At 39.0% G+C, this 22,585-nt stretch overlaps 3 protein-coding genes across 7 annotated transcripts; 1 reads left to right on the forward strand and 2 right to left on the reverse strand.

Annotated features, from left to right (window-relative positions):
* Positions 1–5,929: 5,929 nt before the first annotated feature.
* LOC138906133 (uncharacterized) lies at positions 5,930–6,304 on the reverse strand. The gene has a single exon (XM_070194656.1). It carries the CDS (start codon positions 6,302–6,304, stop codon positions 5,930–5,932), a length of 375 nt encoding a protein of 124 aa, XP_070050757.1.
* A 36-nt stretch (positions 6,305–6,340) lies between these two features.
* LOC138906134 (uncharacterized) lies at positions 6,341–6,958 on the reverse strand. Its single transcript, XM_070194657.1, has one exon. It carries the CDS (start codon positions 6,956–6,958, stop codon positions 6,341–6,343), a length of 618 nt encoding a protein of 205 aa, XP_070050758.1.
* Positions 6,959–8,287: 1,329 nt separating this feature from the next.
* Positions 8,288–21,732, forward strand: LOC104088166 (uncharacterized). Of its 5 annotated transcripts, none has more exons than XM_009592805.4 (14): positions 8,288–8,428; positions 9,284–9,382; positions 14,698–14,825; positions 14,927–15,080; positions 15,205–15,317; positions 16,166–16,249; positions 16,331–16,379; positions 16,490–16,581; positions 17,285–17,423; positions 17,746–17,825; positions 17,902–19,316; positions 19,460–19,573; positions 19,665–20,575; positions 21,123–21,732. In XM_009592805.4, exons 2-13 carry the CDS (start codon positions 9,290–9,292, stop codon positions 20,342–20,344), a joined length of 3,141 nt encoding a protein of 1,046 aa, XP_009591100.1. In that variant the 5' UTR covers positions 8,288–8,428; positions 9,284–9,289; the 3' UTR covers positions 20,345–20,575; positions 21,123–21,732. The 5 variants fall into 5 exon arrangements, with proteins under 5 accessions (XP_009591100.1, XP_009591102.1, XP_009591101.1 ...); XM_009592807.4 differs by having other exon boundaries at positions 17,291–17,423; XM_009592806.4 differs by having other exon boundaries at positions 15,208–15,317.
* The last annotated feature ends 853 nt before the right edge of the window (positions 21,733–22,585 follow it).

Below are 22,585 nucleotides of genomic sequence, written 5' to 3' on the forward strand. Positions count from 1 at the left end.
TATTCCCAGCTAGACCCGAGGTCGAGTCATCTGACGCCATCATCACATGTATTGTTCTAGTTTGTCGTATAGATGCTTTAGTTCTATTTGATCCGGGCTCTACTTATTCCTACGTGTCATCCTATTTTGTTTCATATCTGGTTGTGCCTCCTGATTCTTTGAGTGCTCATGTGTATGTGTCTACGCTTGTGAGAGATTCTATTATTGTAGATCGTATCTATCGCTCTTGTGTGATTACTATTGGGAGTCTTGAGACTAGTGTAGATCTTCTACTTCTTGATATGGTAGACTTTGATATTATCTTGGGTATGGATTAGTTGTCACCTTATTATACTATATTGGACTGTCACGCCAAGACGGTGACCTTAGCCATGTCGGGGTTGCATCGATTAGAGTGGAGAAGGACTCCTGGCCATTCTACCAGCAGGGTTATTTCTTATGTCAAGGCTCGACGCATGGTCGAGAAGGGATATTTAGCTTATTTGGCCTTTGTTCGTGATTCGAGTGCGGAAGTTCCTTCCATGGATTCAGTACCTGTTGCACGTGGGTTTTCGGAGGTTTTTCCTGCAGATCTACCTGGGATGCCACCCGACAGAGATATCGACTTCTGTATTAATTTGGCTCCGGTCACTCAGCCCATTTCTATTCCACCATACGGTATGGCCCCGCCGAAGTTGAAGGAATTGAAGGAACAATTTCAAAATTTACTTGATAAGGGATTTATTAGACTTAGCGTCTCGCTTTGGGGTGCGCTCGTGTTGTTCGTGAAGAAGAAAGATGGTTCGATGAGGATGCGTATAGACTATCGGCAGTTGAACAAAGTCACTATTAAGAACAAGTATCCATTATCGAGTATTGATGACTTATTTGATCAACTTCATGGTGCCAAGGTGTTTCGAATATTGATTTGAGGTATGACTACCATAAGTTGAAGATTAGGGCATCGGATGTCCCTAAGACAACTTTTCGGACTTGGTATGGGCATTATGAGTTCCTAGTCATGTCATTTGGGTTGACAAATGCTCCAACAACTTTTATGGATTTGCTGAACCGAGTATTCACGCCCTATTTGGATTCTTTTTTGTGATTGTATTCATCGATGATACCTTGATCTATTCCCGCAGTCGAGAGGAGCATGAGCAGCATCTTCGGATTGTACTTTAGACTCAGAAAGATAGCCAGTTATATGCCAAGTTTTCAAAGTGTGAGTTTTGGTTGGACTCAACCTCCTTTTTGGGACATTTTGTATCTGCAAAGGGCATCAAAATGGATCATATATATGATTGTGTCAAATATTTAATTTATAAAAATTCCTCTGGGCTCGCATCTCGGAACCCGACCAAACTTACAAAATCCAAACACCCATTTAATAACGAGTCCAACCATACCAAAATTATTCAATTCCGACCTCAAATCGACCTTCAAATCTTCAAATTATAGCTTAGAAAGATTTCACAAGATTTTTCAAAATTTCCAACTCAAAACACTAATTAAATGATAAAAATAATGATGGATTCATGTATAATGGTCAAATCCGAATCAAAATCACTTACCCCGTTCACCTTGAAAATCTCTTCCAAAATCGTCCAAAATCGAGGTCTCTAACCCAAAAGATGAAAAATGGATTAAAACCCTCGATCTGTCCCTTTTCGGCCCAGTGATTCTGCATCTGTCGTCCAACAGCCGCCTCTGCGGCTCCGCACACGCGGAAAATTCATCGCAGCTGCGACTTTTTTATTATGCCCAGGGACTTCCGCTTCTGCGAACAAGAAACACTCACGCGGTCCCAATTTTGCGGACCAGTGTCCGCTTCTGCGGCGCTCGATCACACCCGTGGTCCAACACTAAAAGTCCCAATTCCGCATATGCGGTGACACTCCCGCTTCTACGGATGCGCATTTACGTGTCTTCTTCCACACCCGCTGAACCTGCGCACCAGGCCAAGTCTCGCTTTTGTGGCTCTGAGACCGCTTTTGCGGTGCCACAACTGCGGCCCAAAGTGCGTAGGTGTGATTGCACCAGACTCAGCAGTGCTTCAGCAATCAACTAAGTCCAAAATGAACGTAATTTCAATCCTATTCACATCGGGGGGCCGTCCGAACATACCATCAAGTTTTGAAACACATAACGAACCTACTCGAGGCCTAAAATCACATAAAACAATATCAAATCAATAAATCACAACCCAATTCAAACCTATTGAATCCACGAACATTCAACTTCCAAAACTAACGCCAATTCATACCAAACCAACTCCGATTGACCTCAAATTTTGTACACAAGTCGTAAATGACACAATAGACATATTTCAACTTTCGGAATCAGAATCCGACCCCGATATCAATAAAGTCAACTCTTGATCAAACTTCTCAACTTTAAAAACCATCAACTTTCTAGCTTTCTCAAATTCAAGCAAAGACGACCCACAAACCTCCAAATCAATATCCGAACACGCTCCTAAGTTGAAAATCACCATATGAAGCTGTCAGAACTCCATCTTGGAGCCGTCTACACAAAAGTCAAACTTCAGTCAACTCTTTTAACTTAAACTTTCAACTTTGGGACTAAGTGTCCCAATTCACTTTGAAACTCACCCGAAACTAAACTAACCACCCCGACAAGTCACATAATCACAATATAACATAGAGGAGGTAATAAATAGGGGAACTGGACTAAAATAGTCAAAACGACATGTCGGGTCGTTACAATCGTTCTCGTCTTTTCTTACTTCATGGTAAGTTCATGTTCCTTTTGTTCCTTCCCCTAGTTTTTATCTAGTTTTATTTATTTGTTGATTTCCTACTAATTCAAATAAAAAGAATTTAATAAATAAAATATCTCTAAGGCCCTAATATTAACAAATTAACATGGACGTGTTTAATTAAAGAAAGAACTTTGGTAAGTTAAAATCTTAATCGATTCCAATTTCTAAAGAGCTAAATTTTAGGACTTTCTATATAGTTTAAATAAAGAAAGATATAACAATCAATATTTTAGTTACTTTTGAACTCCTAAATTTTAGGAAAAACTTATCAAATCACAATTTTATCTATTGTGAATTATATTTTTAAAGAATAAAAAAGACGAACGATATTTCGCTAAGGGGATTCGTGCTTTTAATATAGTATATAGATATTGATAGATATAAGTGAATCTTCCATCAAAGTCTTTTTTTATATGACAAGTTCTTCAATATAGAGGTTATAATTATATCTATCCTTTTCTAAAACAGTTTTGAATCAAGTTCTAATTCACCCAATCTATATCAGATTGAAACATTCATTTGCTCCATTATATAATATGAATTAAATTCAAATTACCAATTAGACTCACGAGGCCTTGACTGAAAAAGAAAGACAATATTATTTCCGATACAACTAATGTTAAAAGTTACATAATTAATTGACTTGAATAAAAAGCTATTATCAGAAAAAACATTTTTTTTTTCTGCATGATATTTTTAAAAATTCTAGACTGTAGTAATTGTCATTCAAGTTTTTCTTATATTACTGGAATGAAGTTTTTGAAACGCAATTGCTTGATCAAAATAATTTAAATAGTAAAAACTTAAACGACACATATCTAATACTCCTTTGCACAACAAGTCTTTGTGGGACTTAATCCTTGGTACTCGCATGAGCATTTTTCCAATTTTTGAATCTAAAATTTACTTGTGACTTTTTAAGGTTTTGCTGAATTTATGTAATACGTATTATGATATTTTATAATACGTCATATTAGCAGTGGCGGAGCCAGAATTTTAGTTAAGGGGTGTCAAAATATATAAAAGTAAACATATCAGGAAATTAAGGGGGGTCAATATATAGTATATATACATATAATTTATTTTTTTACCTACCTGCGCATTGTATTATTTCCGCGAAGGGGTGTCATTTGATACCCCTTCCTATAAGGTGGCTCCGCCACTGCATATTAGTGCTAGATCTCGTTCAATGAAGTAAACATGTAAAATCTTACTCGTCCTAGGTTGAAGACAACAACAACAACAACCCAGTAGAATCCCACTAATGGGGTCTGGAGAGGGTAGTGTGTACGCAGACCTTACCCCTACCCTAAAGGAGTAGAGAGGCTATTTTCGAAAGACCATTGGCTCCAGAAAATAAAAAGACAAAACGACAAGAGGAGATAACATTAGTATCACCACAACAATCATAGAAAAAATAGGAACACCATGAAATGCAGAAGAAAGATGCAAAGCAAAAACGATAGCTAGTAAATAGGACATGCACTGAAAAGCGAAATAGTAAAACACAACATTGTCACTAGCTACCCTAGACAAAAACCCTACGTGGTCAGTCCCACAATGGTACGAAGTAAGTCAAGACTCAACTACATCCTAACCTACAACTCTAATACTCGACCTCCACATCTTCCTATCAAGTGTCATGTCCTCGAAAATCTGGAGCCTCGCCATATCTTGTCTGATCACCTTTCCCCAATACTTCTTAGGCCGCCCTCTACCTCTTCTCGTGTCCTCCACAACCAGCCGTTCACACCTCCGTACTGGAGTATCTGTGCTTCTCCTTTGAACATGTCCGTACCATCTAAGTCTCGCTTCCCGCATCTTGTCATCAATGAGAGCCACGTGCACCTTCTCCCGAATAACATCATTCCTAATCTTATATATCCTAGTGTGCCCGCACATCCACCTCAACATCCTCATTTCTGCTACTTTTATCTTCTGGATATGTGAGTTCTTAACGGGCCAATACTCAGTCCCATACAACATTGCCGGTCTAACCACCGCTTTATAGAACTTACCTTTGAGTATTGGTGGCACTCTTTTGTCACACAGGACTCCAGATGCTAACCTCCACTTCATCCATCCTACCCCAATACGATGTGTGACATCCTCATCGATCTCCCCTCCCCCTGGATAACCGAACCAAGGTACTTGAAACTGCCTCTACTCGGGATGACTTGTGATTCAAGCCTCACATCCACGCCCACTTCCCCCTGGCTTAGCGCTGAATTTACACTCAAGGTATTCCGTCTTCATCCTGCTCAACTTGAAACCCTTAGACTCAAGAGCCTGTCTCCAAACCTCTAGCCTCTAGTTAACACCGGCTCGCGACTCATCAATCAGAACTATGTCATCGGCAAATAGCATGCACCTTGGCACCTCCCCTTGAATATGGTGTGTTAACGCGTCGATCACAAGGGAGAATAAGAACGGACTGAGCACAGAACCCTGGTGTAACCCCATTACAACCGGAAACTGCTCAGAGTCGCCTCCTACTGTCCTAACCCGAGTCTTAGCCCCATCATACATGTCCTTAATCTCCATAATGTAGGGAACCGATACACCTTTTGCCTCCAGGTATCTCCAGAGAACTTCTCTAGTAATCTTGTCATATGCTTTCTCTAGGTCAATAAAGACTATGTGCAGATCCTTCTTCCTCTCTCTGTACAGTTCCACCAACCTCCTAACAAGGTGTATACCTTCTGTAGTCGAACGACCCAACATGAACCCGAACTGGTTGTCGGATACAGACACTGTCATCCTTACTCTCACTTCAACCACCCTCTCCCATACTTTCATGGTACGACTCAATAATTTGATACTCATATAATTGTTACAACTCTGGATATCACCTTTGTTCTTATACAATGGGACCACCGTACTCCACCTCCACTAATCCGACATCCTCTTTGCCTTAAAAATAACATTAAACAACCTAGTCAACCACTCCAAACTTGCTCTCTCCACACACTTCCAAAATTCCACCGGAATCTCGTCTGGCCCGGTCGCTCTGCCCCTACTCATCTTACGCATAGCTCCCACGACCTTATCAACCTCGATATGCCTGCAGTACCCAAAGTCACGGTGACTCTCGGAATGCTCCAATTCACCTAGCACAATATCCTGATCCCCTTCTTCATTTAGAAGTTTATGAAAGTAAGTCTGTCATCTCCTCTTAATATGGGAATCTTCCATTAATACTCTACCATCTTCGTCCTTGATGCATCTCACTTGGTCCAAATCCCGAGCCTTCCTTTCTCTCAACTTGGCCAGCAGGAATAACTTTTTCTCCCCGTCTTTTTCTCCCAGTTCCTCGTACATACGACCATATGCAACAGTTTTAGCCTCTGTGACCGCCAGCTTAGCCTCCTTACTAGCTGTTTTATACCTCTCCATGCATGCTCGCCTCTCCTCCTCATCTATGCTCCCCACTAACTTCAGGTACGCCACCTTCTTAGCTTTCACTTTACCTTGAACCACTTCATTCCACCACCAGTCTCCTTTGTGCCCACCAGAGACGCCCGTCGAGACTCCTAACATCTCTCTCGCAACCTCCCTAATACAGTCTGTTGTCGCTCACCACATAGTGCTCGCGTCACCGCTGCTCCTCCAAGTTCCTATAGCCGACAACCGCCCTTCCAACACTTGGGCTTTATCCTTAGTTAAGTCTCCCCACCTGATTCTCGGACTTTCTCGAGTAGACCTTTTCCTCCTCTTTAACATTATACCAACGTCCATCACCAAGAGCCTATGTTGCGTCGCGAGTATCTCACCCGGAATCACCTTATAATCCTTGCACATTCCTCTATCACCTATCATGATGAGAAGATAGTCAATCCGAGTCTTCGCCACCGCATTTTGAAAAGTAACCAAATGCCTCCCCCTCTTTGGAAAGCTAGAGTTCACAATCACCAACCCAAAAGCCTTAGCGAAGTCCAACAACGATGTACCTCCTCCGTTCCTCTCCCCAAAATCGAAGCCTCCATGCACCTCGCCATAACCACCTGCAGTCGACCCAATATGGCCATTGAAATCCCCTCTTATGAATAACTTCTCAGTAGGCTGAACTTGATGCACAATCTCATCTAACCCCTCCCAGAAGCGTCGTTTAACCTCCTCATCTAGGCCCACATGCGACGCATAGGCGCTAATGACATTTAGGGTGCACTCTCCAACCACCAACTTAATAATCATCAATCTATCATTCACTCGTCTAACCTCGACCACAGATTGAGTTCCCTATCCACCAAGATGGCCACTCCATTCTTACCTTTCTGGACTCCTGAGTACCAAAGTTTATACCCGTCCGCGTCCTTCGCCCTCGACCCTACCCACCTAGTCTCTTGGACACACGTTATATTGACCCGTCAATGTACCTACGTTCCATGACCCAATTCTCAACCTACAGACACCCTTGTTCCCTTTACCTCCCTTGCCTCCCGCCCCACTCCCTAACCCTGCCCTACCTCACGCCCCACCCCCCACTCTCCCCGAGGACATGACCTCACTCGACCATCCCAGACCACAACCACTATACCTATGACAGAGTAAGGGGAATCACTATCACGCACAATATAACAGACCAAACCAGAAGAAGATAAGTTGCAACTACAGGCACACTAATACGGTGAATAAACTAATACGAACTAAGTTGACAACAATTTAACTAACACAACAAAAAAAAATTGGAAAACGGGAGGTACCAACTCACACGAGTCCAATATTAACAAATAGCAAATTTTAAGCAAGATCAATAGAACCTGAAGTCACAACGAGTGTTGAGAAAGGTGTTGTCCACATCAGCTATGTTTTGAAAGTTCCCGCCCGCTTCGCCCGAGGCTCGCTGGAAAATAGTCTCTGCCGCCGCCGCTAGGCTAGGTCAGTGCGCCAGAAAATAGGGGGACGAGGTGGAAGAGATGAGGTACAGGGGAGAGAAAGAAGGGAGAAGAAGAAAAGGGAAAGGAAAATATAAAAGGGAGGGGGGCAGATCTGGGGAGCAAAAAAGGGGGACAAGAAAACAAGAAAGAAAGGGAGGGGGAAAGGGAAGTAACTCGAAGAAGGAGAAAGCAGGAGAGAGAAAGAGAGGAAAAGAAGACAAGGGGTGGGGTGGGGGCCAGGGGTCTTACCTGGTCCGCCGGAGGTCCGGTTGTTTAAAGAGAAAGAGATGTGTGAATATAGAAAGCGAAAAAATAGCCTAGGTTGAAGAGTTGTGAGAAATTTATTCTGAAAAAATGCAATTGAATTACCAGATTAAAAAATTATTTTTGACAGTTCTTTTTTGCAAAATTTAACGAAAAAGTAATAGCAAAAACGCCTTTAGGACTTGGGAGAACTCTTCTTCGCTTTCAAAATATTTCCACGAACAAATGCAAGCAACGACGTGGGATGGGAGGGAGGAGCATGACGAATTCGGATATCACAGTCCGAACTGGTATTCATTCGGTATCCGACCCGAAACCCGTAACTAAATTCGATGTGCGGACCGAACCGGAACCGGCAATCAGCAGCATAAGAAAACATCCAATCACACAAAAGCCGATCTCTCGCATTTTCTCTCTCTCTTGACAAGCCTCTGTGTGGTTGGTTCTCTCTGTCTTTTTCTCTCTACCTTCTTCGAGTCTCATCCTCTCTACGATTTCCTCTTCTTCGATCTACTCATCACTTGTGAGTCCAATCCTTAAACCCTAACTTTTTAGGTCTTTAATTTTATTAATCGTCTCTTTTTTTTCCTTCTGATTTTTGTTCAGATTTAGCACTGTTTGCTTTGTATGTATTGTGTTTTGAACTGATTGGATGATTTTATTTATAAATTTGTGCTTTAGGAGGTTTTGATTTGAGTCTGATAGATAAACTTCTTTTTGTTTTGTTTTATTTGATATTTTTGGGAGATTTTAGATAAATCTTGTTCTTTTTTACTAGCTCGCTGTGTTATCAGAGTGTATATTGTTGTATTGGATCGATGTGTTTGATTAATGGAACAAATGGATTGAGCCTTTGAGTTGATGAGTTTGACTTTGAATTTCGGTGTGAATTTGACATGGATTTCTTAATTTTTATTTTGAAAGTAAATGTGCATATTTTAAAAAATTTAATTTAAGCACAATTTTTTATAATTGAGAAAACCTAGAAACTTTTGAAAAAGTGGTAGTGTAAGATGATGCTTGACAATCCAAATAGTGATAGTGGCAAACAATTTAGGACGGACACATATAAGATCTCTATGTAGTTGTTTGTTATTTTTTTCTGGTTGATGATTGTAGATTTTTTTTTTTTACGGATTCTGTTACTCTGCAATTAATGTAGGAGGCTTTCTACTTGAGTTTCTCATAAGGTGGAGTTGAAATCGTTAATTGGAAGTTGCACGTCTCTATAGACACTGTTTGTTGAATGAATGATTTTGAGGCTTGGGAATTAGTTATAAGCATCTTGTAACCAGCAGTATATTTTCGGGTGAATTGATTGTGTGGTTGGAATATATTTCTTTTTGGAGTTAATTATGGCATTTGTATTCTATTCAAGGAAACAATGAGCGAGCAGGGAGATAAGACATGTCCTCTATGTGCTGAGGAGATGGATTTGACAGATCAGCAGTTGAAGCCTTGCAAGTGCGGATATGAGGTTAGTAGATGCTGTCTTCCGCTTCTATTTGTTTAGAAAGTTCTTACGCTGGAATCTATCCTTTTTGAATGTATTCTTCAAAAGTAGGTCATCAATAAGATGATAATTGCTCAGCTGAATATAGCTTGGGTTTAAAGCATTTGAGGGGTTAGGTTTTTGATATCTGGAAGGGGTCTGCATGAGCAGTTCAAAACCATGTTGTTTCTTTTGAATTTGCTCTTCAACTTAAGATTCTTGAACCTCAAACCTTAACTAGTATGTATAATGTGGTTGCATTAGTGTAAACTATGCCAGTAGTGGAATATGTATACCTAAGCTGCCTGTCATGATATATCCTTATACATATGCATGAATTTGCTTTATTTACAACTCCAAATTTTGTCTTATCTCTGGGTGGAGAATTTGGGTGGCTGAATTCATGAATTGCTTAAGGGCCTGTTTCGACAGGGAAAAAGTTAATTGAAAATTTTGATAAAGAATCATGATTTGCAATTGATCAAATTGTGTTTGGATAGTTGTAGTTGTTTGAAGGATTAAGGTTGTGAAAGTTTGAAGATTTGAGAGTGGAAGTTGAAGATTTAAAAAACTTTACTTCAGATACACATTTGAATCATAGGTTCTTCAAGTTCAATTTTTTCCTCAGATACACATTTGAATCATAGGTTCTTCAAGTTCAATTTTTTTTATTCTCAGTTTCCTTGACAAATGCCAACTTGCAAACTAAAACCTCTTTATTCGTAAGTGAAATCTTTTCTTTGATTTCATTATCATCTAACTCAACTGGATAAGGATTCGTTTATTTAAAGAACACTCTTCTATATTTTTTTGATTTAGCTTTTGATGTTTGTTATAAAATTTGTCAAGACCACCTTTTTGAGATTGTATTAAAACCGTAACCGCTATCCGTGCTTCATTCTTCGTAGTCTTATACCTCTCCCTATTCGTCCCTTTTTTCTCCTCATTTTTGCTCTCCACTAAGAGCAACCTTCTTCGCTTCCACTTTCCCGACCTCTCCATTTCACCACCCGTCTCCTCTATGTTCACTAAAGTTACCCTTCGAGACCCCTATCACCTCTCTAGCTGCTTCCCTTACACAGTTAGCTGTCCTAGTCCACATCCGTGTTGTGAAGAGCGTGAAATGAGGAAAAGCGACAAGCCCCTTTTCGCTTAAAGCGTGAAGCGAGAAGCGAAGCGCTCGTTTTTTTTGAAGTGAAGCGGAATTTAAAAAAATACTAAAATAAATATTGCATAAACAATACATGTAACTGTAAGCAAATGTTTAATACTTCAATGTAAAAACTAAAGAGTAGCATCAATGAAAGCACAAAATGAGCATCCTATTTTTATACAAGATTGTCAAATTCTTGTATTCCACTATTATTATTATATTGCTAGTCTTCTTTTTCTTCTTCTTCTTCATCAACTAGGGATAAAGGAATTGCAGTTGCTTCTTTTCCCTTCCTCGGTGAGCTTGAAGTTGAAGTACTCCCTCTCAAACCATAAATTCTCTCCCCAATTCCACTTGCCTCCGCAACATTACCCCAAGTGAAATTAGAAGTTTCCTCAAATACTTCTTAATCTGCATGATCTTCCGGGACTCCAGTTAGCCATTCATTAGCATTGTCGATGTTGTCCAAACTAATTGGATCAATTATATTGCGAGAGTTGTAACGACGCCTCTATGTTCTTTGTACTTTATGAAGACTAGATCATTGAGGCGCTTTAAGGTTAGTTTATTCCTCTTTTTGGTATGAATATGCAAATAATAAGTAATTAGTATGATTAGGACAGTTGAGATATAATTTAATTATCTCAAAATACTAAATCTTTCTTCTTAGTTCTTACATGCTCAAACACGCTCCAATTCCTTTCACACCTGGATGAGCTACAGGTTAGACTTAGAACTTTGATGACAAACTTTTGTAATTTTGGAGTAGGATGGCCATATTGCTTCCACCATTTAACTGTAGAAGTAGAACTAATATTCAAAACATAATATTTATAAAGAAATAACTTATTGACTATAAAGCAACATAAAAGCACCCGCTCACCCGGTACTTTGTCTTTCTTTGTCTAATTGCCATGTTTTTTTCAAAAAGTTGCTCAACATTCCTATAAGTACTAAATTGCTCTGTTATTTTATCTTGCTCGGATTCTTCAGGTATCAACTTCTCAATACATTCAATGTATCCACTCCACAATTCTGCATCTCATATAATTCTCTCTTCATTGTCATAAAACAGTTCCGGGCTCAAAACAAGTCCAGCTGCATGCAAAGGTAGATGAAGCTGATCTGTCCACCTTTTATCTATGATCTCAAAGACTCTTATATATTTTTTTTGATCACTAAACAAGTCTCCAATAGCCTCTATCCATTGCTTCATAAAGGTAGCCCATTGGTGATCTTTGCTTCCCATCCACCAAATGAAGCACTTTAACTAAAGGACCACCAATCTTCAATGCATGAACCTCATTATTCCAGAATGCAAAAGCATAATATCTGCAGATTCTCTCCCTCGAGCTTCCGTTCCATAGGCACTGTTAGTGTACTCTTCTGAAACAAACAAACAACTTCTTCAAATTGCTTTTTTGCTCATACATCCTATTCGAACTCAAGAAAGCGGTAGCAAATCTCGTCTTTGCAGGTTTCACCAAGTTTTTTTGTTTAGTGAATCTCTTCATCATATTCAATAACAAAGGCCTTTGAACAAGATAGGAATGCACCCTAATTGCCTGATTAAAGACTGTAATGAAGGGTCTTTCCTTGAAAATGTCACCGAAGATCAAATTAGTGCAATGTGGTGCACATGGAGTCCAATAAGTGGTGCTGCACATGGAGTCCAATAAGTGTGCTGGTACGCTGCAGACATCAAATCACCAGCTTTAACATTTTCACTGGTGTTGTCCGTGACAACTTGAGCAACATTTTCTGCTCCAATAGAGTCTATCGTACTCTTGAACAAGGAGTACATTTTCAAAGAATCAGTTAGAGAGTTGCTTGCATCAGCGGACTCGAGAAACAAGCTTCCCTCAGGAGAATTCACCAAGATATTGATGATCATTTATCCATTTATTGTCGTTCACTTATCCATCATAATAGAACAACCAATCTTGTTCCATTCTACTTTGTGCTCCTCCACGATTTGTTAGTATCTTCCGCCTCTTTTTTTAGATATAGACCTCTAACTTCATGATAAGTTGGAGGCTTCATTCCTGGACTATATTGGCCTACGACCTCAATAAAAGCAAAAACATATCAGTATAATTAACACAATTAAAAGGAAGACCTGCAACGTACATCCACCGCACAAACATTGCAACTGCACGATCCCACAAAATCTCTTTGGCATCAATTTGACGATTACCACTTTTCCCTGTCATATCTCCTGGTCTTTGCGAGAAATAACAATCCATAGGACTTTAGTCTTACCAACAGATCCACAACTTGAAGATATTGTTTGTATCCTTCTTTGCTTTTGTGATTTTAATGGAAGCGACACACCATCATCACCTTCTTCTAGTTCTTCATCGTCATCATCAAGATTATGCACTTGTTCATGATGCATTTGAGTCTTTAACACTTTTTTTTATGAAGGTATGCTTTCATTTCTTCCTTCACATGCGACGGAACTTTAGGACAAGATGCGACGTTTGGATCACCACCGCTGAGATGAAATTTTTTGACGATAAATTCCCCCATTAGAAATCTTGTTACAAAAAAGACATCTAATTGCCATCTTGTTGGTCTCGCTAGCTTTTTCAGAATAAGCCCCAGCCGGGTCTTTCTTATCTTCTTTTGGTGCCATTAAAAGAACAACTGAAGAACAAAAAAAAAGGCAGTAAGAACAAAAGTTGAAGAAAAAAAATTAATTTTGGCAGCATTTCGCTGCAATTTTGACGATTGAAACGAAAATAAAAAGAAGAAGAAGAAGAGAATGAGAAAAAGAAGAACTGAAGTAAAAAAAAGTTTTGGCAGCATTTTGCTGCTATTTTAAGCACTGAAACATTGAAACGAAAAGGAGGAGGAAGAAATTATACCTGGACTTGAACTTGAAGAGTGTTGAAATTTGAAACTGTAGTCGCTGCTTGCTCTGCTGCTCACTGATGTTGTGAAAAAAGACAACTTTTTTATTTTTTCACTTAAGTACCGTTGGTAGTCACTTAAAAGACAGAAGCGAGCGCTTTAGTCGCTTCTTGCTTCAGTAACGCTTCTCGCTTTTAGGCAGTAGAGGGCGCTTCAACTTACCTGTTACGCTTCACCCTATAGAAGCGACACAGTGGCCGCTTCACTTCGCACTTAAAGCGCGAAGCGAGCGCTTTTCACAACGCTGGTCCGCATACTATCTGCGTCTCCACTAATATTCCAAGCCCCAATAACCATCAACTTTTTCCTCAACTCCTAAATTTTATCATTAGTCAAGCCCCCCAATTAATCTTCAGTTGGTCATACAAAGCCCTCTTTTTTCTTTTCCCTTTAATCTCTAGATCCATTACCAAGAGCTTATATTGGGTTGTAAGATTCTCACCCAGATAACCCTAGAGTCCTTACATAAACCTCTTATCACTCTTCCTAAGGAGTAGGTAATCGATTTGAGTCTTTGCCACCGTACTATGAAAGGTGACCAAGTGCTCCTCCTTTTGAAAAAGGTTTTGCAAAATCCAAAAGTGAAACTCCTCCTTCGTTTCTATCCCCAAAACCAAAACCGCCATGCACATCATTATTATTATGGGTATTATGATAAAATATGTACTTCATTTATTATTTCTTAAGGGGAGTGCAAAGTCCATTATGAAAAAGTAAAAATGAACGGGGGGAGTATAAAAGATTGTCCTATTAAATAGAGTGGATATTCTTAGAGGATTGGTAAGAAAATAAGATTAAATAAGCACATAATTCAGGAGAAAAATAAAAAATATAGGCCAAGTTGTAATATTAAGTGCATGATTGACCCAAACTATTAACAGAGGGCAATGCCAGTTAGTTGGGAATATGTTTGTCATGCTAGTACGTCTAATTTATGTTCTATGTTTTCTATGAGTCTTTTAGTCATATCAATGATTTATATGCCAGTATGAAATATAGAAAACTTCTTGTTCTTTTTATTTATTCTTCTTCTGTTACTATATTGGTTTGAGATTTGTTATATTATGTTAATTTGAAATGAGCTTAAATAGGCGACATGGTCAGTGAGGATTCATATGGCCAACCCCAACTTACTTGGGATTGAGGATTTTCTTTCACATGTGACCTTTACTCCAATGGCAAATTTATTAGTAGATGTAGGTTTTAACATTTGATACATATATTTCTGCAGATATGTGTCTGGTGCTGGCATCACATTATGGATATGGCTGAGAAGGATAATACAGATGGGCGGTGTCCAGCATGTCGCACTCTTTATAACAAGGAAAAGATTGTTGGCATGGCCACAAAATGTGATAAGTAATGACATGAACTATTTTGCATTTTTAAGACAATCTCTATCATAGAGCATAAAAATTTATATTTTCTGCGTTATTGATAATCTTTGGTGTTGACCACAGGGTAATGGCTGAGATGAGCGCTGAAAAAAGGTTGTCGTCTCGCAAGGGAAAAAGTAAAACAGCAGATTCTAGGAAGCAACTCAGCAATGTGCGAGTCGTTCAAAGAAATCTTGTTTATGTTATGGGGTTGCCTCTCAGTCTAGCTGATGAAGATGTATGTACCGTTTGTTATGAAATCATCAACACCTCTCAAGTATAGAAAAGAAAAAAAAAGCACTTAACTATCTCCCATTAAATCTCCCTGTTTTTCCTCACTTTATCGTTTTTTTGCTCATAAGAAGCTTCTACAGCGGAAAGAGTATTTTTCGAAGTATGGGAAGGTTCTGAAGGTGTCTATGTCTCGTACAGCTGCTGGTGCTATTCAACAATTTGCAAATAATACTTGTAGTGTGTAAGTTTCGTTACTGATATGAGTTACCTGGCTGCTTGAAAATTGACGATTGTAATAGGTCTCAAAATTTTGTCTGTCTCACAGAGTTGTCCGAGTTATCAAATATTATCTAGGCCTTTGTATCTTTTGACATATGTCAGTGCAAGTTCCTGTATATTGCTGCAAAAATAAGATGTGAAACAATGGTACAAGGTCAAGGCCTCCGAAGATTTACCAAGCCTCTATACCCTGTGTTTTATTTTTTCCTTTCCCTGGTGCTTTGAAGGAAAAAGGATCATTGTGAACAGTCATTTGGTTTGATGACAACCTGTTGTTTGAGCCTCTTCCTTGTTTCTCAGTCTTCACTGTTTTCTATATGCTCCTTGTAGAGAATCACTTTTTCTAATTAAGTTTCTCTACTTTGGCCTACACCTTGTATGCTCCATCCCATCAATAAATGTTAACTTCTATAAAAAATAAATTTTGCTGCCTTTGTGAAAGACAAATTTGACATGACGCGTTGCTTGTGTTGATTCTTTATAACTCTTCTGCCTCCGAAAATTCTTATTGTTGAAAATACTGGAAGCTGCAGGAACATGCATTTAAGAGTAGTGTGTCCGCGGAACATTAAACCAAAATTTCACTTAGTTGCCATTGTTGAATTTTTGACCCAGTGACACATCAATCCATCTCCTGCTCTTTCTACAATCATGAAGCCCCCTGATCCCTTTGTTGTGCTTTCATCATATTTTACGTTTGCCGGTCGAAATCCTCAATTCATATTTAGTCTTTCAATGAAAAGAAAATCAGTTACCAAGTCCTTTTCCCGAAAAAAAACCAGTTAACAAGTGTTGAAATGTTCTGTACAGATATATTACCTATTCAAAGGAGGAGGAAGCAATTCTGTGTATTCAGTCTGTACATGGGTTTGTTTTAGATGGTAGACCTCTAAGGTAAGTGCGATGATTGGTTCATGTACGCAGCTACCGTTAATTCTGATTTTGCATTAAACATTTTAAATTCTTTGTTTGCAGAGCTTGCTTTGGAACCACAAAATACTGTCATGCTTGGTTGAGAAATATGGTACGAGTTTGAATTATCATTTGGAATAAATCACTGACTAGGAATTGCATTTGATCCTTCTATCATTGAATACCATAATGTAATCGAGGATTAGTTGTCTCTTGGTTCAGCCCTGTACCAATCCTGATTGTTTATACTTGCACGAGATTGGGTCACAAGAGGATAGCTTTACTAAAGACGAAGTCATATCTGCTTACACAAGGTATTGGGATTATTCAGTTGATTATGCTTGTGGCTCTTCTAACTGCAGTTTATGAATAATGGAATAGCTGCCAAGTAGTATATAACATATTTTAATAGAACATCAATTAGTAGGTTCATTTCCAGGCTTTTCGGAGGAGACGTCCAGCTTAATAGCTTGTTTGGCCAAGCTTCTTTTGAGGCAAAAGCACTTTTGTTTTTTTGGTCAAAAGTGCTTTTTTCCTAAAATTAAGGTGTTTAGCCAAGCTTTTGAAAGGAAAAAAAGTGCTTTTGAGGAGAAGCAGAAGTAGTTTTGGAGAAGCAGAAAAAAGTAGTTCTCTCCGAAAGCACTTTTTTGAAAAGCACTTTTGAGAAAAATACACTTAGAAGCAGTTTTTTAAAGCTTGGCCCTAATTGCTGCTCAGAAATGCTTTTCAAATTAATTAGCCAAACACAAACTGCTTCTCACCAAAAGTACTTTTGAGAAAAGTATTTTTGAGAAAAAACACTTTTCAAAATAAGCTGATTTTTGCAGCTTGGCCAAACGGGCTATAAGTCTGTGCAGAATAAACTATTCGAAACATTTGTATTTCAGTAGGTCTTTAATATATATAACTTAAAGCTGTGCCAGTATCAGAAGACTGAAGTTATTTTCCTCCGTGTCTCTGTACTATTCATGCAAATGTTCACTGGATAGCTAATTAACGTGCATAGTTATATTGAAGGAGTAGAGTTCAACAAATTGCTGGGGCCATTAATAGTACGCAACAGCGATCAGGGAGTGTGTTACCACCCCCAGCAGAGGAGTACTACAGTCACAGCTCTGCTGCTTCAGGGAAACCTATTAGTAAAAATGCTGCTACTGTAAGTTTTTCTCGTTCCATTTGCTTACCTTATTCACTTCTTATGCTTCTTCTTCCCTTCCTCGGTTTTAGGAAGGGAAAAAGATAGTTTTCTATTGTGGGGTTGAAGGGGGGAGGAGTCAATTGGCTGAGAAGGCTGGACATTGTGCTCTTAAAGTCCAGACATTTCTATTTTTTTGTGGTTATATTGGATGATTGTGATTTGCTTTCATATATGCTTATATTTGAAGTTTGAACAAACTAACCACTGCTAGAAATTATTTCAGCATTATGCCAATGTTTCAGTTGCAAGTGTGAAATTTATAGTGTCATCTACCATGCAGAATTCAGTACCCAGTGTTAGAGGCTCACCACCAAATAGTAGCTCCGGTAGATCCGCTGCTCTTCCTGCTGGAGCTTTATGGTATGCAGTAAGCAGATCTACTTTTATTGTCATTTGTGTGTGGTGCTATCTGCTAATATTTTATCTTGTTTACTAGGGGAACACGTGCATCAAATAATCAGCAGCCGGATGGGCCTCTTAATAAGAAGCCGGAAACATGTAATCCAGCAGCGTTTTCTTCAGCTGTTGGAAGCACAAGTAAGGTTTCATTACTGCCTGCTTATGCAGGAAAAGTAGTTCATACTTTAGAAAATGGAACTACTCAAGAGAAAGGGAAAATAGAGACTTTAGAACCTGTTAAGCAGTACGCAGGAGCAGATCCTCGAACCTATACTTCTGAGAACCCCTCTCTTCTGGTACCTCCTACTTCGTCATCTATAAACACTCAGTTACATAGTGTTCCGTCATTAAAGGACAAACATAAACATATGATGCCAAACAGTGCCACAAATGCCTTTGATATTTCTGTAATGTCTAATGGACCTGGTTTTGCAAAAGAGTCTAATGATACCACAGATATTAAGATGCAGAATATATCCTCTGATATGTCGTCGTTGAGCATTGATAGACATAAAAAATCACAACGCAGCTGCATTGAGCAATGTAGGGAGTCCTTGCCATCTGAAATGACTGGGGAATCTGCGGTTTCTGCGGATGAGATTTGTATCTCAAAAGAAAAGTTTGATTTGAGATTGGATGCACATAGTAAAGTTATACAAGTTGGTACTCCTGAAATGGAGGATGATTTGCTATCCTTTAATGAGCAGAGACATAGGGATCCCGAAGTAATTATCGAGAAAGTCTATTCGCCAAATCTTTCCCTCTCTTTACACACTCCAGCTCAGCCTAGTGGTTATTCTCCTCAGCTGACTAATGGTGGCGGACCTGTCAAGAGGGCCAATATGCAGTTAGACAGGAGAACTGATTCAGTATCTCAGCCTTCTACTATCGAATCATCGACTAATGGATACCTGAGCAATGTATCAAACTATGTGGCTGATCTGCGAACTATCAATGGAAGTTATTATCCGTTGCCTAATGAGGGTAAGAGGATGCACGTGGAAAGGTTTGAAGGTGAAGCTCCTAGCGAGATCTATAGTACTAATGTTGATAATGGAGAGAGCAGTATAATATCTAATATTTTGTCTCTGGATTTTGATCCTTGGAATGCGTCATTAACTTCTCCTCAGAATCTTGTTAAGTTGTTGGGAGAAGCTGATAACCAACAAGGGTCTCTTCGAGTGTCAAGCTCAAGAAAATTAACCAGTAACCAATCGAGGTTCTCTTTTGCAAGAGAAGAAGAACCTGCCAGTCCATCAGCTGATTTTCAACCATCTCTAAGTTACATGGAGCAAAATTTTAATCATTATGCTCATGCTCATGATTTTTCTAATAGCAGAAGTTATCAGCTTGAGAATATGGGTTCTCGTAATGGTTTCTCTGTAGCTAATAATGAGGAATCCGTTGGTTCTGGCAACTGCTTTTCTCATCTCTCTTCTAACAAGCTATCAGGTCAGTTCCTGGCTCGTCTTTGTGGTTCCTTCTCCCTTAACTGCATTTTTCATTCTAAGTGTAGTTGTTGAAGAAAAAGGAAGAGAAAAGAAGAAGTCTGACTGCCTCTGGTTTAATTTTTTTCTGGTGAATTTTCATAACAGTGTCCAGACCTCAGATGTCAGCGCCTCCAGGATTTTCAGCACCAAACAGAGCACCACCCCCGGGTTTTACTTCTCATTATGAGAGAATGGAACAGAATTTTGACTCTCTCCGTGGTCTGTTATTACAAAGGCCTTTGTTTTTTCTACTTTGTTGACATAATGTATGTAGATTTTGATGATTTATGTCAATCATTACATTTTGCAGGGAGTCACTTGCTTGATACCTCCTCGTTGCACAATCAGTATCAGGCTCCCCCAGTTGGAAATGTGAGTAATGGGGACATTGAGTTTATGGATCCTGCAATTCTGGCAGTTGGTAAAGGGAGGATTCCTAATGGCCTTGATCTCTCAAGCTTGGACATGTCTTCAGGTTTTTCTCCACAGTTAAGCACTTTAGAAAATGAGAGAAGGCTTCAATTACTGATGCAAAGATCTCTAACTCCGCAACAGAACCAGAGGTTTGCTGATATGGGGGACAATTTTTCTCCATACAGTGATGCATATGGAATTTCTTCCAGGGTTGTGGAGCAAACTCTGGCCAGCAATCAATTCCCATTTGATGGAATTTCTCCCAGGGTTGTGGAGAAAACTATGCCCAGCAATCAATCGTCATTTGATGGAATTTCTTCCAGGGTTCTGGAGCAAACTCTGTCCAACAATCAACCTCCATTTTCACAACTGAGTCCTCCCCAGACCAGGAACTCTGTCATGTCAAATGGCCACTGGGATGGACGGAATGGGGTTCAGAGTGGAAACAATTTGGGTGCTGCGGAAATCCTCCGAACCGAAAATTTGGGCTTTAACAAGTTCTTTACTGGATATGAGGAACCAAAGTTCCATATGCCCAATTCTGGCAATTTGTATAAAAGAACATTTGGGATGTAATTGTGGATCAGAGGTTTTATTGAGCTGAGTAGTTATAAAAGAATGAATGAATCAGAATGATCATATGTGAAACTGATTTGATTTTGAGATGCTCAAATGGCTAAGAAGACATGAGGAAACAACACACTCGCTCCTGGTAAGGCGAGCTGATTCACGACCGTCTGCATGAAGCTGGCTTTCAGATTGGTGAAGGAACAAACCCCCTTAAATAGGGTATCCAGAAACCAACAGGTTAGCACTTCCCAACCAAAGTTTACCAACTTTTCTTTAGTGTCTTGTGACCAAAATAAGTGCGAGGCTGCAAGGACTAAAACGGTTTAGGTGACAAAAACTATCCATTGCTGCAGTATATGCAATGGTCTTGTCAATCTTGATGAATAGTTCTATCATGAAATTTCCTTCCAATGCTGTGTATTAAAGTAGCCAATATAAACTTGAGAAAGATTTTAATGGTTTGCACTTGGCTTGGAATATAGTTCCTGGAACCATGTCTGTCTAAATATTTTACCTCTTTTCTACGTCATGGGTTCGAGTGTTGTTGCGTACGAAAAGCCTGGTATTTAAGTAGAGAAGGGTATAGGGTACCCCATTATCCACCAAGTTTCAAACCACGGCGTACTTTCGGGTATTTCTCTGTTATAAAAAAAAGAGAGTAGTTCACTCTTTTCCTGCTTCTACTGGCCCAGAGTTACTTTTTGACATTTTGACGAGTTTGTTCCTGTTTAATTATGTGTTTCCATATACATTGATGCCTGCTTTTGTTTTATAATTTTTCCAGTCGAAAGCTGGGGTCGAGGCTCAACATGGTGGTTTAGATGGAGCATCATGCTTGACTGGTTCCGCAGATGTTCTCCTGTCAGTTTTCTTGGATGTGGGTGGAGAATCAGGTTATAGTATTGAAGGGACACAGCTCATTTTTGTCAAGAACAATAATACTGTAGCTTGTTTGCGGGATTGCAAGTAAAATTGGGAAGAGGTGAATAAGTTGAAATCTGTTTATATTGCTCTTCCGCCTCTATTTTGGCAACGGATTTCAACTATGAGGTTGGAAAGATTACTATTGCAGTGACCAGATAAATGTTTCATTGTTTGTTGATGATGGGGAATAAGCTGCTTATTCTTCCCAATATCATTTACGAAGGGAAACAAAGGCACGTTTGTTACAACTTGTCAAAATTGATCCGTCTTAGGTCCCTCAGGTACTTGTATAATTTTTGCCGTGTGTTCCCCAAGTCGAAAGATGGGCGGGAGTTTGGTTTTGCACCTTTTAGCTGTCGTCTTTGGAAGTTCATTAGATCTAAAAAGAGTTTGAAGTTCATTAGATCGTTCAAGAATTATATTGTTATACAATATTTGGTTAAAGAGTATTTGAAGTTGGAAGTTGAAAAGGTTATTTTGATAGTCGTTTAGACATAAATGTTACTCCGGAAAAAAGTTAAAAGTTTACGAGTAAGAACTTTTATAGCTGTATATCATTTTATGAGGTGATAGTCAACACTAAAAGGGGAAGTTTGTCATTGTTTAGTTGAATTTGTTTTTGGATAGCTAAATTAAATATACCTACATCAGTATGCAGCTTAATTTCTACATTAAGTCTAATATATTAATCTGCAAAAATAGACTAATAGACTAGCAGCATATACCCAGATACTTAGCTTATCCGAGTTGAGATGAAAAGTTGTTTGGATGGATTTCGTACACAGTGCAACGTATTCATACTGCGTACATAAGCACCTAGTGCAGAACTGTAGATATGTTCATGAATGAGTTTTTGTGTGCTCTATTGGGTTACTGGGTTCAACATTCGATTTACTGATTTCATTGTTTGCACTTATCTAGTAAATTTTCTAATATATATACAATGTCTGAACTAAAATTATTGGATCCAGATAAACTCATAGTTTATACTAGAGATTCAACACTGTAGATCAGGGTAGATTTCTAGTACGCTTCATACCTATAAGTGGGAGAGACTTATGCTTCTGTTTGATTAGCTATTGATTAGCTATCAGAGGTTAAGTTTTTCTCCTTGTACTTGCAATCTTATCCAAATACTTGCGATACTAAGTACGAAAAATGGCCAAAACTGCCTCTAATCTATTCGCGTTGGTTTAAAAATGCCTCTTGTCCAATATTTGGCTTTAACACTACTAAAAGTCTGGCTCATTCATGCTCTTAATTGTACAATTACCATCCATTTTGTATAGTAACAGTTTATTTTGTATATATTATGTATAGTGA

Source organism: Nicotiana tomentosiformis, chromosome 2 (genome assembly GCF_000390325.3).
Source record: "Nicotiana tomentosiformis chromosome 2, ASM39032v3, whole genome shotgun sequence".
In the NCBI taxonomy this organism is placed as follows: Eukaryota; Viridiplantae; Streptophyta; class Magnoliopsida; order Solanales; family Solanaceae; genus Nicotiana; species Nicotiana tomentosiformis.